Raw genomic sequence first — 15,372 nt, forward strand, 5'->3', positions numbered from 1 at the left:
TGAGCTGAATAGTTATGATCTTGAGTACGAGGTAACCGACACTGACGATGGGAAGGTTTATTTGGTGAACTTGATAGCGAAGACATGTAGCTGTAAGGTATATGATTATGAAAAGTATCCTTGTCTTCATGGACTTGCTGCTTACTTAGATTTCCTTGAGGTTCCTGCTGTTCATGGTCGTCGACGTGAGGTCAACATAGAGTATCATCAGTTGAGCTCACAGTATTACTGGACAGAACTTTGGGCAATGGCTTATTACAGGACCATTTATTCTGTGCCGGATAAGTCTGAATATAATGTACCAGATCACATCAAACTGCTCCAGATCATACCTCCAAAAAAGCTAACGAGGAAGGGAAGGAAAAAGGTTAATAGGAATCCATCAGTTGGAGAACGGCGTAAAAGGACACAAAATGTAAGGCGACCGAGGACAAATTTCGGGTTTAGTTGGCTGTTGTTTGGAATGCGTACTAATAATCCAAGTGAACCAAACAATCCAAGTGAACCGAACTAGAACTTTTGGTATGTTGCCTTTGATATGTTGTTGCTTTTGGTATGTTGAACTTGATATGTTGCTTTTTGTATTTTGAACTTGGTATGTTGCTTTTTGTATTTTGAACTTGGTATGTTGCTTTTACTTTATGTTTCTCTGTTTTGAAACTTTCAGCTATTTATTGGAAAACCACGGAAAACTAGTAAAACTAGGTGTTACTAAGTTAGTAGATAACTGATATTAACTTGACATAATCCCCTCTAATCCAACACACGTAATTGTTAATGAACAAGCACGATCACTTGACTAATTCATCAACATCACATTCATCGACAAGACTGGTGCAAAATAACAAATATTAACTAGCAGGATTCATCGACATCACATTTTCTCTTATGCATTATATAGTCTTTCCAAGATCACTTTCTTAATAAAGAGGACCTTATAAAGTAGTAATCTATAATTCTGGTCATTTTAACAATATTATTGCACTTATCAGTTATGGTTACATGGTAATGAGTAAAAATGACAAGTAAAACTTTATTCACAAATTTAAATTATACGTAAAACTTACAAATGTATAAATCACGAAAAATAGAACTATGAAGACATTTGGTAACACTTGAAACTTCAGTAAAACTATGAGCAAATATGTTTGGGGGGAAAATATTTTTTTTTACTCGCGCCAAAACGAAAATTTCAATTATTTCGGTCAAAGATAGATTCCCTCTGCTATTTTCCTTCCTTTTCCTTTCTCGTGACTCTCTCTCTTGTCTCGTCAACTGTGCTCTGTCTACTTTTCCCAACCACTCTCTCTCTCTACTCTCTCCTCTCACCTCTCCAAAATCCATTATCTTTCCTCTCATCTCTCCAAAATCCATTATCTTTCCTCTCATCTCTCCAAAATCCATTATCTTTCTCTCTCACGATTTGACAATGACTCATCCTTATGAAGAGGCGAAGGAGATGAAGAAGCTGAAGAAACACTACGACATGTTAGGCTACATTTGCGATGCCCAATATGGAATTCCTACCCGTTGCCCATGTGGTGGTGAAATCAAGACAGATGTGTCTCCAAATCCGAAGTATCGCCACGATTTCGATACCTTGCCTGGAAGTAGGTACTTCACCTGCAAGAATTATGAGGTAATCTTCTTCTTTGTAGAAACTGTGTTAATCATACTGGGTGAAACTGTGTTATACTCTGGTAGAAACTGTGTTTAGTCATACTCCGTGAAACTGAGATTTACTTTGGGTGAAACTGTGTTTAGTCATACTCGGTGAAACTGAGGTTTACTCTGGGTGAAACTGTGTTTAGTCATACTCGGTGAAACTGAGGTTTACTCTGGGTGAAACTGTGCAGGATGATGGGATGCACTTTCGTCAGCCATGGACTTTTGGTCTTGAGGATGAAGTGAGGCAACTAAGGATGGAGGTCAATAATATGGCTGAAGAGATTGCTAAGCTTAAGAGGCTTATTACCTCCACCTCCCCTCCATGAGACGATGCTCTCAACTCTAAGTACTCAGTTTATGGATTTGCTAAAAAACTTTGTATTTCCCTATCTATTTCCAATAATTTCGGTTAATACAAGTCTTTGTTTGTTAAGACTTGTATAAGTGTCTCTGTCAAAACTTATGTTATATTCGAAGCTAGTCTTGAATCTTATCTAATGTTAGAACCCTTATCTCATGTCTTGAATCTCATCTCATGTTATCTCATGTTAATTTTAAAAAAGTTTGTATTCTGTCCAATCATTTTAAGCTAATACCTACAATTTGTAGCTCTCACTTTAACTCTCATGGTCAACACATAACAAAATTAAAGGAGCAAAATAGTCATAACAAGATAGTCATAACATAGTTAAAGTTCTAAATCCACAAAGACAAACTAGATAAACATCCAAAGATCTAAATCCACAACAAACTAGATAAACATAGCTTCACTTCTTGCCTTTACCCACAGACCTCTTGCGTTTCTGGCTTTTATCTTTCCCGTGTGCTTCTGCTTCATCTACCTCTGCTTCTTTGCCTTGTGCTTCCTTGACAAACTCCTCAATAGGGGCCAATCTCCCATCCAACTGGTCCAGTCTCCCATCCAACTGGTCCACCTTCTTGTCAACTGTCTTCAACAGTTTCATTGTCTTTTTCACCAACGTCACCAACGTCATAACATCTCCCACTTGAACCGACTGCTCACCTATCTGTACTCCATCCCCTGCTGCATCTTCAATCGGTTCTGGCTGTTTTGAACGCCCAGCTACATCTTCGTCGAACATGTCTTTAAAAAATATCTTTTCACCTGCATCCAGACACTTCTCCCAACTGTCCACAGCTATATCGGATTGATCAACGTCGTCTTCATCTTCCAAAATCTCATCCAACAGTCTTTCTTCTTGTGGAGTTCTGGTGGGGATGATGCTGTCAATAACCTGCCACAAACATAATTATTTTCAAAACTTATTCCATAGTTCGGTTTCTAGTACTACCTTAGTTCTACCACAGTTTCACAGGAATACTTTAGTTCACAGGAAGACTTACAGTTGTGTTACCCAGTTCCTTGTTTATCACAGCAAGTGACACCCCTGTGGATCCATTTCTTTTGAATGAGCTCTTACACATCCTCGGACAGTTGGGAGAAGCTCCATCAACAGGCTCTCTGAACGCAACTCCTAGCTTGGGAATTGCCTCGAATGCAAGAAGCTGTTACACATAAAAAAAATGCATCAGTTCACAACAATAACCACTAACTGGTTTAATGGGATTTTGCATACCTCTAATGGAACACAAAATCCTGGAAGCGGCCATAATGTTTTCTCTTTCACCACTCCTCCAAAATGCTCCATTGTGTGAGATATCTCTTTCAGCATGTAATCATATGACAATCTCCCCCACGGAAAGGACTTGCAGTAGTCAAGATCGTCCACTGCTCTCTGGAACACCTCCAAAACATCATTAGCCTTGTGTCCAGCCTTGGTTTGCGCACAAACAACCGAAGCTAAGAAGAATAGAACCGCCATCTTCAGTCTGTCTTTGTGGGGTCCCATGTTCACCAGCTTCTTCTTAACATCCTCTAACCTTCTAGATTCTCCTTCCTTGAAATGACGATCAACAAACCTCGTCCCACCAAGCTGTTTGTAGCCGAGAGGATAGTTGTGACAGAATAGGCCAGATATCAAACCATGCTCCCTCAGCCCGTAACGGATAGCAACCCCATTCACTATAAACCACCTCTCTCTCTGCCTCTCGCTACCAGCAGTACGCAACAACAACATCCACATCCCCTGTACCCTATGGTTATTCTCCGTCTTCATGTGGAAAATGTGTTTGAATTGGGGATGCTCCGTGAACCAGCTCCACTCCGCGTTAGACAGCTTAGGTCTCAGATCTTTTAGCGTCTTAATCGCGCTAGCTATCATACACCTTGTGCCAAGCTTTATTTTCTTGCTGTACTCGCTGGGCTTGAAGAACATGCTCGTCGGTTTGACTATATCGAGTCTCACATTTCCATTCAAACCCTGCAAGTTATACCAAAGTTTTATATCCAAGTTATACTAAAATTTTCCTACAAGTTATATCCAAGTTCCCCTACAGTTATATCCAAACAGTGATATCCAAGTTCCCCTACAGTTATATCCAAACAGTTATATCCAAGTTCCCCTACCTAAGGAGACTCCTACCTAAGTGATAATTTCTTACCTCGGGTTCTGGTGGATTCTCATTCTGGTTCTCTGGTGGATTCTCATTCTCGTTCTCTGGTGGATTCTCATTCTCATCCTCGTTTGCTTCTCTAGAGGCTTCTCTATCTCCATCTGCTAACTCTTCTTCTCCTTCTCCATTTTCTTTTTCAGAACCTCCATTATCATCATCCATTTCATCTTCACAAGCTTCATTTTCAGAAGCTTCATTTTCAGAAGCTTCTTTTTCAGAAGCTTCATTTTCAGAAGCTTCATTTTCAGAAGCTTCATCTTCGGAACCTCCATTCTCACCATCCTTTCCTTCTGCAGCTCCATCTCCATCTCCATTCTCTTCTTCAGAATCTTCTCCGTCTTCATTTCCTTCTTCAGAACCTTCAATCTCATCATCTCCAGAATGAGTTCCAATCGCCGGAGTTGCTGGAGGAGCTGGAGGAGCTGGAGGAGATGGGCCACCAACAACTGTCGTCGGAGCAGTCGGCTCAGTCGGCTTCGTTCCTCCCGCCGTAGTCTCCCTCGAGTCCTCACTCGTCTTCTCCGCAGTCTCCGCCATCTCCGTCGTCTTCTCGATGTTATCGGAGGCCTCCGCCGCCGTCGTCTGACTCGTCTCCTTCTCCTTCGCAAACTTCACTCTTCGAGCCTCTTCCTTCGTTGGATTATCCTTCCTCTTACCTCCTCTCGTTTCAACCACCATCGCACTCGATTTCCTCTGAATTCTTCTCTCTCTCCGTTCGTTCTCACCGTTGATTTTGGGTACGTAGAGGAATTGGAGGCTGAAAGAGTGAGGAGTCGAAATTCGCAAAACTCGAGTGAGTACAAATTCGAATTAGGGTTTGAGTGGAGTGAAAGGAGGAAAAATGGAGAGAAGAGAGTTAAATTGAGGAATTGAGGTTTAATTAAATTGAGTTATTGAAAACCGACAGATTTGGTTTGGTTTTCCAGGGATTGGTTCGGTTTCGAGGACTGGGTTTGGTTTCGAGGGATTGGTTTGGTTTCGAGGGATGGGTTAGATGGTTAGACGATTCGGTTCAATTCAATTGACCATAAATCCGGGTCGGGTCCGGGCGGATGGGTTATACCCTGGTAACACTTGTAAATACTTTAACTATCCCACGGTTTTTATGTCATTTCCACCATTTCCGATTTTTTAAATAAGTGTTTATCTTTATGTTTATATGAGTGTCTATCAGAGATTGCCTTTTGACATTTAGGGGCTACAGGAGATGCCTCATGTTGCTGATTAGAATTTCCAGCCCAGGTCCCTCCTATAAGGCCTTAACTTTGATAAACCAGAGTTAAAGAGTCCACACTCGAATCCAAACCCGGATCCGTACTCGAACCTCAACCCGAGCCGAGCCAAATCACACTTGCCGCCTCACTGATCTCTCTTCCTTCCAATTTTCTGAATCCTCGTCTCATCTACAATCATCGGCGATGAATCCTCCCCTGCCGCGAAACCCAACCCGTGATCCCGTGCCCGAACCGAACACCAAATCGGCTTCACAGAGCGAGGCAGCAACGGAAGTCTCCTCCTCGATGAAACCTCCCCCTCCCAGAAACCCTAACCCAACCGAAGTAGCAAACCCCAATCCCACCGAAGATTCCACGGAAGATTCGAATAATCCACCCCGTGCTCGATCCGCGAAGCAGAGCCCCGTCCCGTACACTATCCCAGAGTGGAGTGGACCTCCTTGCCATCGGTTTCAGCTTGAAGTCCTCAAGGAAGGCGCCATTGTCGACCGTTTAGACGTGTAAGTAACCTCTCTTTGAATCTAGTTTTTTGATTTCGCCTCGTGCTGCCTCCTTTTGTTGAATCTGAATCTTTTTTTGGTTTCGGTCTTTGCAGGTGTGAGAAAGGAGCTTACATGTTTGGACGTGACGTACTCTGTGATTTTTCTCTTGAGCACCCTTCTGTTTCACGGTTTCATGCAGGTGAGTGTTAAAGCTTTTGATTTGGGTTATGGCGTTTTTTTCATTCTGTTTCTGTGATGATTTGTCAGTTATTCAGTACAAGAGAAGTGGAGTTGCGTATCTCTTCGATCTTGGAAGCACTCATGGAACGTTAATTAACAAGAATAAGGTGTGGTTTTAATTAAGTTGTGCCTTTAACTTACTTGTGGTATTGTTCTAATAATGTGTTTGTGGTTGTTACAGGTTGACAAAAGGGTTTATGTGGACTTGAATGTTGGTGATGTTATTCGATTTGGCTGGTGATCTATTTTTCTTGTGAAGTTTATGATGATTATCTTGTCGGTGTTTTGCTGAGATCGCTCTTTTATTTCATATGCAGTTCGACCCGTCTGTACATTTTCCAAGGACCTTCAGAGTTAATGCCACCAGTAAGTCAAACATTCCACTCTACAGAGTTTAATTGTTGATTCTTTAGGTTTTAAACTTCATTCCATTGGAGAGACTGTTGTTTTTTGCCTTCCTTCGATGTCCTTTTGATCTGCTTTTGGTATTGGTTTTTAGGAGAAAGACTTGCAATTAATGAGAGAGGCAAAGCTGAGACGGGAGATGTCAGAACGGGAAGCTTCACTTCGGCGTGCTAGACAACAAGCATCCATGGCTGATGGTGTTTCATGGGGCATGGGGGAAGATGCTATCGAAGAAGAAGAGGTAATCATGGTTATCGCATCTGTTAGTGATTCTGAATTCTGACTGAATTTGTGTGTTTCTACTGTTTGGATATGAAGGAGGATGTTGAAGAAATCACGTGGCAAACGTATACGGGAGAACTCACACCAAAACAAGAAAAAACTAAGGAGAAAGTATTGAAACGGTTAGAGAAGGTTAGTTTTTTATTCCCAGTATTTCAAGTTTCAACTCATCTTCACTTAGAAATACAATTAGATATATTTTATTAATTGATAGATTACTCCCACTTTACCTCATCTTTGTATGGAACTTTACTCATGTGTAGATTGGCCATATGAAGAAAGAAATAGCTGCTATTCGAGCTAAAGACATTCCTCAGGGTGGATTAACACAAGGACAACAAACACAGATCGCCAGGAATGACCAGAGAACAGCCGAGGTAACCTTTAGTCTTGTTAATATGTAGTGGTAGCTAATTCATCATGAGAGTCTTCGATTTTTAGTTGCATAATTATTTGTTTGGCTCCCGTCCCTTTCTTTATAATAGCTTCTCGAAGAGCTTGAGACCTTGGAGGAGACACTGAATGACAGCATCCGAGAAAGTTTGGGTGCAAAAACAGGGAAAAAACCTAACGGTAAGAAGAAAGGAACTGTAGAAGATGAGGATGACTTCTCAAGGTACTTCAAGTTTTCAACCTCTGTATCTGCATCTTCGTGTAAAAGTATAGCTGGTGTCTGTTGTTTACTGATTCTCACAGGGGATGTTGTGTTCCTACTTTTCAGTGATGAAGATGACTTCTATGATCGGACCAAGAAGAAACCATCAACACAGAAAGGCAGCGAAAGCCAAACTGTGGAAACTGTTGACTCTCTTCTAGAAAAGCGAGACAAAGTTTTGAAAGAAATAGAAGAAAAGAATGAACAGCTTTCGGCAGAGAAGAATAAGATGGAGACAGAGACTGTCCCAGAGGCTACTTCGGGAGACTCCCTTGATGCATACATGACAGGGCTTTCTTCAACACTTGGTAACTCTAAAGTTCCATTTTATCCTTTTATTCAGGAACATTTTGTGAATGATACTAATAAACCTTTTATTCTCGTCAGTGCAAGATAAAACTGCTCAGATCCAGCAAGAGTTGTCTACTCTTCAGTCAGAATTGGATAGGATTTTGTACCTTCTAAAGGTTGCTGATCCTAACGGAGAAGAGGTTAAGAAAAGGGAGTTGAAGTCGCAAGAACCAAAAATGGAGAAATCTGAAATGCCTCCTGTGGAAAAGAAGAACCTACCTTTAAAACCAGCTGGTGCTGATGAGAATAGAGAGAAAGAGGTGGCCAAAGATGTAGAGGAATCGACCAGTAAGCCTGAAGTTGAAACGACAGCAAGTGAAACAGCGGAAGAGAAAAAGACCACTGTGTTTGTTCCAACAAAACCCCAATGGCTCGGTTCCTCTGCAAACAAAGACACAGTTGAAGAGAAGAAACCTGAGATTGCAGCAGCTGCTGCTGCTACTACTGGTAGCATAGATGATGGTGATGGGTTTGTTAACTATAAGGATAGAAAGACAATGATCGAAGGTGCAACAGGATTGATAATAAGAAAACGGAAGCAAGAAGACAAGAGCAAAGAAGAGGATGAAAAGTCAAAGGAAAAGGAAAAGGAAAAGCAAGCAGAGGTCATGGCACAAGACGCAGTTGCTCTCTTGTTGAAACATTCTGTAGGACATGGTATAAACGAAGAAGACGAAGGAATCAGTAAAAAGGAAGAAAGTAAGCAAGGAAGTGGCCGTAGTAGAAAGAAAAAGAAGACGGATAAAAAAGTAGTACTTGGTCCTGATAAACCAGAATATCTGGATGAAACCACAGATTATGATTCAGCATGGGTACCTCCCAAAGGTAAATCAGTATACTATGCATTTTGAATCGTATTCAGTTTTAGAAAATGGTGATAGTGCTGATGAGTGAGCTGTGTAACGTGAAATGTGCAGGACAATCTGGTGATGGACGGACATCTCTGAATGATCGTTTGGGATATTAATCGGCATGTTAGTCGCCCCCAAGAGCAAACCATGGTATCAAGGGAGGGTCATAACTGTGGCTTTAAAAATGTCAAGTTTGCACTTTTATTGGTCACATTCGCTTTGTTTCATGCTGTAGGTTGAAAGTGTGAAGTGCTTCTTTGGTGGCTTTCTTCCCTTAGCTAAATTAAGCTTCAACTAAAACCGTAGCCCACTTCTCTACCAAAAGAAACAACATACGATTCCAGTGCATAATGTTTTATTTGATTTCAAGCTGAAAATTAATGATGTAAACTAGGTATGCTTTCCATAATAGAACACTGCAAAATATGAAAAGAAATTAAGGGATTAGTTAACATTAATGCCTCTAGCTTTGCAAATAATGAAGCAGATATGAATGAAAAGATAGCTAGATATATTTTACATAAAGTGGATGCTACACCCTTCTAAAGATTTTGATGTAATGGCGGGTCTTGAACTTCACATTAGGAACTTAAGTTCTTAACCCAACACTTATGTCTTGACATTCCTTCTTATCTATCTTATTAAAGTAGAAGTATTTTAAGCTTTTGTTTGAAAACATAGATAGTAGTAGAAAAATATAATGTTGTTTGGATAAATTGATAGTAGTATATTAAGAAAAATAATATTGGGCTTAATTTGAATCATAGATTATTATGGCCCAAAGTACAATTAACATTATTTTTGGGTTTTGTATGATTGTTATTAATTTGTTAAAAAAAATTATAAAATTAGTTATAGTTTCTTTTGAAGGGATTTTTGAATAAATAAAAAACAAAATGTAATTTATTTATATAAATATATAATTTGTATGATATTTTCTGTTTTCGTATATTTTAAACACTTTTTGATATATAATTTTAAAAATACAGTATAACTATAAAAGTGATTCACCTCATGAGTTATTATGTGTACTTAAGAGTGAAACACTATTAAGTAAAGAATTATTAAATTACAAAAGTATAAATATTTGTAAAATTGTTACTACAGTGTTTAAGGGTCACAAACGCTTTTATAACACGATACAGAGCCGAAATACATAGTTTAAACAATAAACAAAAGTAGTAAAACTGAAATCGTTAAATGTTAGTTTTCTAAGTTTGTAAATACTGTAAATTCATCATAATTATTTATCAAAAAAGGTATATACATATTTATTCCTAAAACTTTGGAAGATTTAGCGTGGGAATCTTCTCATTTAAACAAAGTCCAACACTTGATCTCCACGAAAATAGAATAGAGATTAATAGCAACTCAGTTACCATTAATTATTCCTAAATATTTTCACATAAATTTAAATCTAGCAATTTTTAACTAATTTATATATTTGTTCAAAATTTTTAGAAAGATTTGACGTGGTATCTCTTCATTTAAATCAAGATCTCAAACTTGATCCCACGAATTAGAATAAAGGTTATATAACTACTAAATTGCCATATCTTTATTGTTCATAATTATTTTTAAATATGCTCACATATACAGTGAAACCTCTATAAATTAATAATGTTGGGACTACACCAAAATTTTTTTTTTTTATTAATTTATAGAGATTATTAATTTATCGAGATATTAATTGAATCAAAAATTCAATTTGGAATTATGAAATTATATTAATTTATAGAGATATTAATCTATCGATTATTAATTTAAAGAGGTTATACTGTATTATTGTTTAAATCGTACGAAATCTTAGCATTTAATCTTAATAAAATCATTTTCCAAAACAACCTTGCTCGCCTTATATATACACCTCTTACGCTTCTTTTCTACACATACATTCAGACTTCACAAAAAGAAAACAATGGAAAAAATCAAAATTATGTCGACGTTCACAAAGTGAAACCACATAAAGATGCTTGGAGAGTGCACGTGAAGCTACTCCATTGATGGACATCGAACACAAGTTTTGGAGGGGAAACTCTTGAATGTGTTCTTGCTGATGAAATAGTAAGTCATCACCTTACTAAATTGTCAAGATATGTTTTATCTGTTCGTAAAATTTTGATCATAGTTAATTTCGTGTGTTTAGGGTGGCAAAATACACGCAAGTTGTAAAACAAATCTGATATTTCGCCTGAAATTAAATCTCTCAATTGGTGAATGGAGATTCGTTAAACACTTCAAGGTTGTTGCTTCTGGTGGTACAATTACTAAATACAAAGTCAATACAATTTCGTTCAACCAATTTAAAGTTCTGAAATGTTTATATATATATATATATATATATATATCATAAAAAACAAAAACAAAAACCAGCCCAATATCCATGTGGACGTACGAATCAGCCTCTAATATTATTTATCACAATAAACTTAAACTAGATCTTGATCCGCGCTTTGGAAGCGCGGAATATTTTACGATGAAAAATTTCACTAATAACTTAACAAATATTTTGTTAACTTTTAAAGATTGTGTATTTAAAATATTTTTGTATTTAAATCAGTGTTTTTAAATTCAACCTGATTGTGATTATACCGGTTAATCCGGAGATCTAACAATTCAATTTAGTTTTCTAAAATATTCATATTAAAAAGTCACTAAAACCCGAGACTAACCGATTGAACTGATGGATGACCGATATGTAATCTAATTTGATTGAAATTGAATAGTTTCATAATTAATCTTATAATCCAAATTTTAAAGTTCATTATTTTGTAATTTATGAAATTATGACGTTTCTATAACATTTTAAAGAGAAAATGATGGATATAAAATAACTAAAATTAATTATTGTATTGTTTGGAAAGTAGTATGTAAAATATATTGTTTGGAAACATTGATAGTAGTATAAAGAAATAAGTATATTGTTTGGAAACATGGATAGTAGTATAAAGAAAGGAATATTAGTGATTTAATGTAGGTTTAACTATAAAGTATAAAGATGTATTTAATTTAAAAACTTACAAAATAAATGTTAGATCCAACAGAATGCTTCTGTTTTAATAAGATAGATAGTTTAGATTGTACCCATTAATCTTTTATTTTTCAAGATTTTATATATTTCATAAAAATAAAGACCCGCTCAGTTGGGCGGGTTAAGATTTAGTTTATACTTATGTCTTGACATTCCTTCTTATTTATACATTTTTACTTTTTATTTCTTCCTATTAGTCTTTTCTTTTCCCCAAATTTTCTTCTTCCGGTTTACCTTCCTTTTTGGATGATCATGTCTATTTTTATTTAGAAAGTGATTTTTTCTGAGGGTGTGCCTCTGGATACAGGATGAGCCCAAGTATGAGATCGACTTCGTTTGCGACCATGTATTATTATTAGATGTGAGATTCTTCTCCGCTTACCCTGGTTTATGCCGGGCGATCTTCTCGGTTGTGCAAGGAGTTCTATGTGTTGTTTTTTTTGAGATATCTGCTATCAAGAGTGAATCGGCTTTTCCTAATTATATCTTTGGAATTGTACTATTGTTTCATTAGGAAGTACACGAGCGAGTGACTTAGGTAGGTTGTGATGCTTTTGGGTATATATGTAAATTTAAGATTCTACCTGCGACTGACTTATTAGAAGGTCTGGAAATGAAGAGTTGGAGGACATTCAGATGGAGATATTTGATTAAAGCTCCCACTAGTTTTGGTTTAACTTTTGTACAAGATACTAACACTAGTCTATAAGTGGAGCATTAATTTAAGTTATGTGCACTTAAACCGTCAGAAACGAACAAATTATGAGTATTCTGCTAGTGATGTTGCTTATGAGGTAGGTTTGTAACGTTTTAAAAAGAAAAGTAGAAAATATATCTTTATTCCTTACCCTTGTATAAACACATAAATGCCATATACAACACAGTGCATTGCTCAAATAAAAAGCTTGGTTTTATATATATATATGATAGTCTTGTCCGCTTAAGTAGGTTGTTTGTTTGCTGAAGAAGATAAAGCAGGAGGAGGGCCAGGGTTGCGTGGTGGTGGAAGGAAAGGGAATGGAGGAAATGGAAAAATTGACGGAGGAGGTGGAGGAGGAGGAGGAGGAGGTGGTGGTGGATTTAGACCTGGAAATATAGGCGGCAGCGGAGGAAATGGGTTTGGAGGGAAAAATGATGGAGGAGAGGGCGGTGGAGCAGCAGGAGGGGGAGGAAATATTGGAGGGAAGAACGATGGAGGAGGAGTGGGAGGAGGCTGTGGAGGACGAGGCTGAAACGGGTTGGGAGGGAAGAAAGATGGAGGAGGAGAAGGCGGAGGCTGAGGAAATATTGGAGGGAATATAGACGGAGGAGGAGCAGGAGGCGGCTGAGGAAATAATGGAGGGAATATTGATGGAGGTGGAGCAGGAGGAGGTTGAAATGGGAGTGGAGGGAATATTGAAGGAGGCGGTGGCTGAAATGGGTTTGGTGGAAAAATCGATGGTGGTGGCGCAAATGGGTTTGGTGGAAAAAACGAAGGTGGGGGTGTAAATGGGTTTGGAGGAAGAAACCATGGAGGTGGGAAAAAGAACTTCTTGTCTCCTATATTTTGCTTTTTGTATCTTGATGATTGTTGCTTCTTGTGTTGGAAGTGAACCTGACTTTGTTTTCTAATTTGTTTCAGATTCCGACTAGACTTCCTCCCTGGATGCTTCTTTACAGCCACGAATATCTGATTCTTCCCGTTTCTTGAACACCTTTTGATTCCAAGACATAAAACATGGGATTCTTTGCGATAACGACCTCTTGTCTTCTGTTTGAAACTAGGTTTCACTTGTCTGAATCTGCATTCAAGATCACCATAGGAATCTGCACACAGCCATACAGAAGAAGACAAACTTTTCAGAACAGAGAAGAGAAGTTTCTTAATAATACAATATGTGTTTATGATACCTGAGACTGAGAAGAGGTTACTTTTCCTGCAAGGGACAGTGTCTCTGAAGCTTACAGCTGTATTTGCTGCCTTTGAAGTATGGTTATTGAATGTTATGGTTAAAGCAATGCAGATGAGGAAGAGAAGAGAAGACATCTTGGAGCTTTGTTTTCTAAAGTTGAAAGAGGTTTTTGTTTGTTATTGATATAGGAGAGACAGAAACATAAGGTTTTTCTGAAAACTCTTTTGTTCTTTTCTGTCTCGTGAATCGCCTTTTTGTATAATTGAGTTTCTTTGAAGACATTAAACTAGAAAACAAAATTTTGGCTTTTATCCTTTTGTTTATAATATAACTAAGATCGGCCCGCCTTACGGACGGAAAATTATAATAAAAACTGTTTTATAGAAATATTATTTTTATAAATTATCTAAAGTCAGTATAGATTGAAAATGATATTACAAACAAACAAATAATAAAAATAATATTGAAATTATATGTTATTTTTAATAAATATTCTTGGTTTGAAATAAAATGATAGTAACCTTTGTTACTCTGTTTTTTATAGAAAATGAAAAATTAGTAAAAAATAATTCATAAAGTGTAATATATATATATATATATATTAGTATTATTTATATTTCAATTTGACATAATAGAAATATAAATTTCAAGTAAATAATACTAAATTTATTTCAAAATATTTAAATTTTAAAACACTTTTACACATTATTTTTTCATGATAATAAATTAGTCTATCTCCAAGCTAAATCACTTATAATATTATATAAATATATAAATAAATAAAATATATTATCATTTAAAATCATGTTCTTTCATGAGAATAAATAATTTTACTGGTTATGTTTTATAACTTATCATATCTTTTGTTGAACCCTATTTAGTAACAAAATTATTTGTTCTTTTTTTTTGAAAAAAACAAAATTATTTGTTAGGAGTCTTTCTCATGCTATATCTTATCTCAACTTCGGCCTCCATTCCGTTTCGACTGTACCAAAACGTGTGAGATTTGTATTTTGTATTGTTTCTTATTATTTGTGATTCTTTTTTTTATGGCACATATACATTTCTGTCAAGTTTGCACAATTCTGTGTTCTTGTAGTTTTTATCTTTTGATCTTCTCCTCAGAATAACTCAGAGGCGACCATTGATTAGGGTGTTTTAGCAGGGGGTGTTCAAGAAAAGATAAAGAAACTTCGTGCAGAGAGGGTACTAAAGTAGCAATTTTCTTGTAGTTTTTTTTTTGTGGAAGCACCTTAGCTTAATGGTTAAGGTCTAAAAGCTTTTACACCCAGGTTTGGGGTTCGATACTCAAACTATGCAATTTATTGCAGATTATCTCAATTCCAGGTTTCAAGTCCCGGAGAGAACACGATTTATTAGATGGCAAAAAGAAGGTTTACAGGCAATTATCCAGGTTATGGAAGGAAGGATTACAAGAGATTTTCAATATGGTGCAAGTAAATCTGGTCAGGCGTGGATTTTCATAGGACGGCCAGATGATGCAGTTAGGCGTAGATCTTTATAAAACAGATATTGTCGGTTTGTCGAATCGTCTATGTAATATTCCTAATAATTGTAATATCATAATAAATCAGCGTTAAAAAAAAAGTAGCAATTTTCTGTTTTCTTTTTGGGAAATTTGATTTTATACAATATAATATTAAATGTAATTACATTTCATCGAATCACTGATTCTCTTTGACCAAAAAAAAAGAATCAACGATTCTATAGAATTGAGTTCCTTC

General features: G+C 36.9%; 5 protein-coding genes and 1 long non-coding RNA gene across 7 annotated transcripts; 3 read left to right on the forward strand and 3 right to left on the reverse strand.

The window, feature by feature from the left end:
* Positions 1-1,451: 1,451 nt before the first annotated feature.
* On the forward strand, positions 1,452-2,180 carry LOC130511611 (uncharacterized). Its single transcript, XM_057008833.1, has 2 exons — positions 1,452-1,639; positions 1,857-2,180. Exons 1-2 carry the CDS (start codon positions 1,460-1,462, stop codon positions 1,992-1,994), a joined length of 318 nt encoding a protein of 105 aa, XP_056864813.1. The 5' UTR covers positions 1,452-1,459; the 3' UTR covers positions 1,995-2,180.
* Positions 2,181-2,301: 121 nt separating this feature from the next.
* LOC130511610 (uncharacterized protein At3g43530-like) lies at positions 2,302-3,995 on the reverse strand. Its single transcript, XM_057008832.1, has 3 exons — positions 3,267-3,995; positions 3,034-3,195; positions 2,302-2,924 (listed from the first exon to the last, which is right to left on the reverse strand). Exons 1-3 carry the CDS (start codon positions 3,963-3,965, stop codon positions 2,436-2,438), a joined length of 1,350 nt encoding a protein of 449 aa, XP_056864812.1. The 5' UTR covers positions 3,966-3,995; the 3' UTR covers positions 2,302-2,435.
* Positions 3,996-4,086: 91 nt separating this feature from the next.
* Positions 4,087-4,881, reverse strand: LOC130511274 (uncharacterized). Its single transcript, XM_057008187.1, has 2 exons — positions 4,192-4,881; positions 4,087-4,116 (listed from the first exon to the last, which is right to left on the reverse strand). The coding sequence occupies exons 1-2, from the start codon at positions 4,879-4,881 to the stop codon at positions 4,087-4,089; spliced, it is 720 nt and encodes a 239-aa protein (XP_056864167.1).
* A 598-nt stretch (positions 4,882-5,479) lies between these two features.
* LOC108855427 (uncharacterized) lies at positions 5,480-9,162 on the forward strand. 2 transcript variants are annotated; one of them, XM_018629242.2, is made up of 13 exons: positions 5,480-5,938; positions 6,034-6,119; positions 6,188-6,267; positions 6,342-6,397; positions 6,478-6,526; positions 6,660-6,806; positions 6,884-6,979; positions 7,111-7,224; positions 7,333-7,463; positions 7,569-7,810; positions 7,890-8,678; positions 8,771-8,854; positions 8,940-9,162. In XM_018629242.2, exons 1-12 carry the CDS (start codon positions 5,622-5,624, stop codon positions 8,818-8,820), a joined length of 2,157 nt encoding a protein of 718 aa, XP_018484744.2. In that variant the 5' UTR covers positions 5,480-5,621; the 3' UTR covers positions 8,821-8,854; positions 8,940-9,162. The 2 variants fall into 2 exon arrangements, with proteins under 2 accessions (XP_018484744.2, XP_018484743.2); XM_018629241.2 differs by having other exon boundaries at positions 8,771-9,162.
* Positions 9,163-12,556: 3,394 nt separating this feature from the next.
* On the reverse strand, positions 12,557-13,761 carry LOC108855915 (vegetative cell wall protein gp1). The gene is made up of 2 exons (XM_018629844.2): positions 13,626-13,761; positions 12,557-13,541 (listed from the first exon to the last, which is right to left on the reverse strand). Exons 1-2 carry the CDS (start codon positions 13,759-13,761, stop codon positions 12,676-12,678), a joined length of 1,002 nt encoding a protein of 333 aa, XP_018485346.2. The 3' UTR covers positions 12,557-12,675.
* On the forward strand, positions 13,108-13,938 carry LOC130511854 (uncharacterized). The gene is made up of 2 exons (XR_008945365.1): positions 13,108-13,250; positions 13,357-13,938. It is a non-coding gene; the product is annotated as an uncharacterized LOC130511854 (long non-coding RNA).
* The last annotated feature ends 1,434 nt before the right edge of the window (positions 13,939-15,372 follow it).

Source organism: Raphanus sativus, chromosome 4 (assembly GCF_000801105.2).
Source record: "Raphanus sativus cultivar WK10039 chromosome 4, ASM80110v3, whole genome shotgun sequence".
Lineage (NCBI taxonomy): Eukaryota > Viridiplantae > Streptophyta > Magnoliopsida > Brassicales > Brassicaceae > Raphanus > Raphanus sativus.

Bases quoted from the DNA above. Each gene is read 5' to 3' on its own strand.
- LOC130511611 (XM_057008833.1), top strand. From the start codon at position 1,460: ATGAAGAAGCTGAAGAAACACTACGACATGTTAGGCTACATTTGCGAT. The intron at 1,640-1,856 runs GTAATCTTCTTC...GAAACTGTGCAG, and splicing joins TCACCTGCAAGAATTATGAG to GATGATGGGATGCACTTTCG.
- LOC130511610 (XM_057008832.1), bottom strand. From the start codon at position 3,965: ATGTTCTTCAAGCCCAGCGAGTACAGCAAGAAAATAAAGCTTGGCACA. The intron at 3,196-3,266 runs GTATGCAAAATC...TATGTGTAACAG, and splicing joins GATTTTGTGTTCCATTAGAG to CTTCTTGCATTCGAGGCAAT. The intron at 2,925-3,033 runs GTAAGTCTTCCT...TGTTTGTGGCAG, and splicing joins AGGAACTGGGTAACACAACT to GTTATTGACAGCATCATCCC.
- LOC130511274 (XM_057008187.1), bottom strand. From the start codon at position 4,881: ATGGTGGTTGAAACGAGAGGAGGTAAGAGGAAGGATAATCCAACGAAG. The intron at 4,117-4,191 runs GTAAGAAATTAT...ATATAACTGTAG, and splicing joins AGAATCCACCAGAACCCGAG to GGGAACTTGGATATCACTGT.
- LOC108855427 (XM_018629241.2), top strand. From the start codon at position 5,622: ATGAATCCTCCCCTGCCGCGAAACCCAACCCGTGATCCCGTGCCCGAA. The intron at 5,939-6,033 runs GTAAGTAACCTC...CGGTCTTTGCAG, and splicing joins ATTGTCGACCGTTTAGACGT to GTGTGAGAAAGGAGCTTACA. The intron at 6,980-7,110 runs GTTAGTTTTTTA...ACTCATGTGTAG, and splicing joins TATTGAAACGGTTAGAGAAG to ATTGGCCATATGAAGAAAGA.
- LOC108855915 (XM_018629844.2), bottom strand. From the start codon at position 13,761: ATGTCTTCTCTTCTCTTCCTCATCTGCATTGCTTTAACCATAACATTC. The intron at 13,542-13,625 runs GTATCATAAACA...GGCTGTGTGCAG, and splicing joins TAACCTCTTCTCAGTCTCAG to ATTCCTATGGTGATCTTGAA.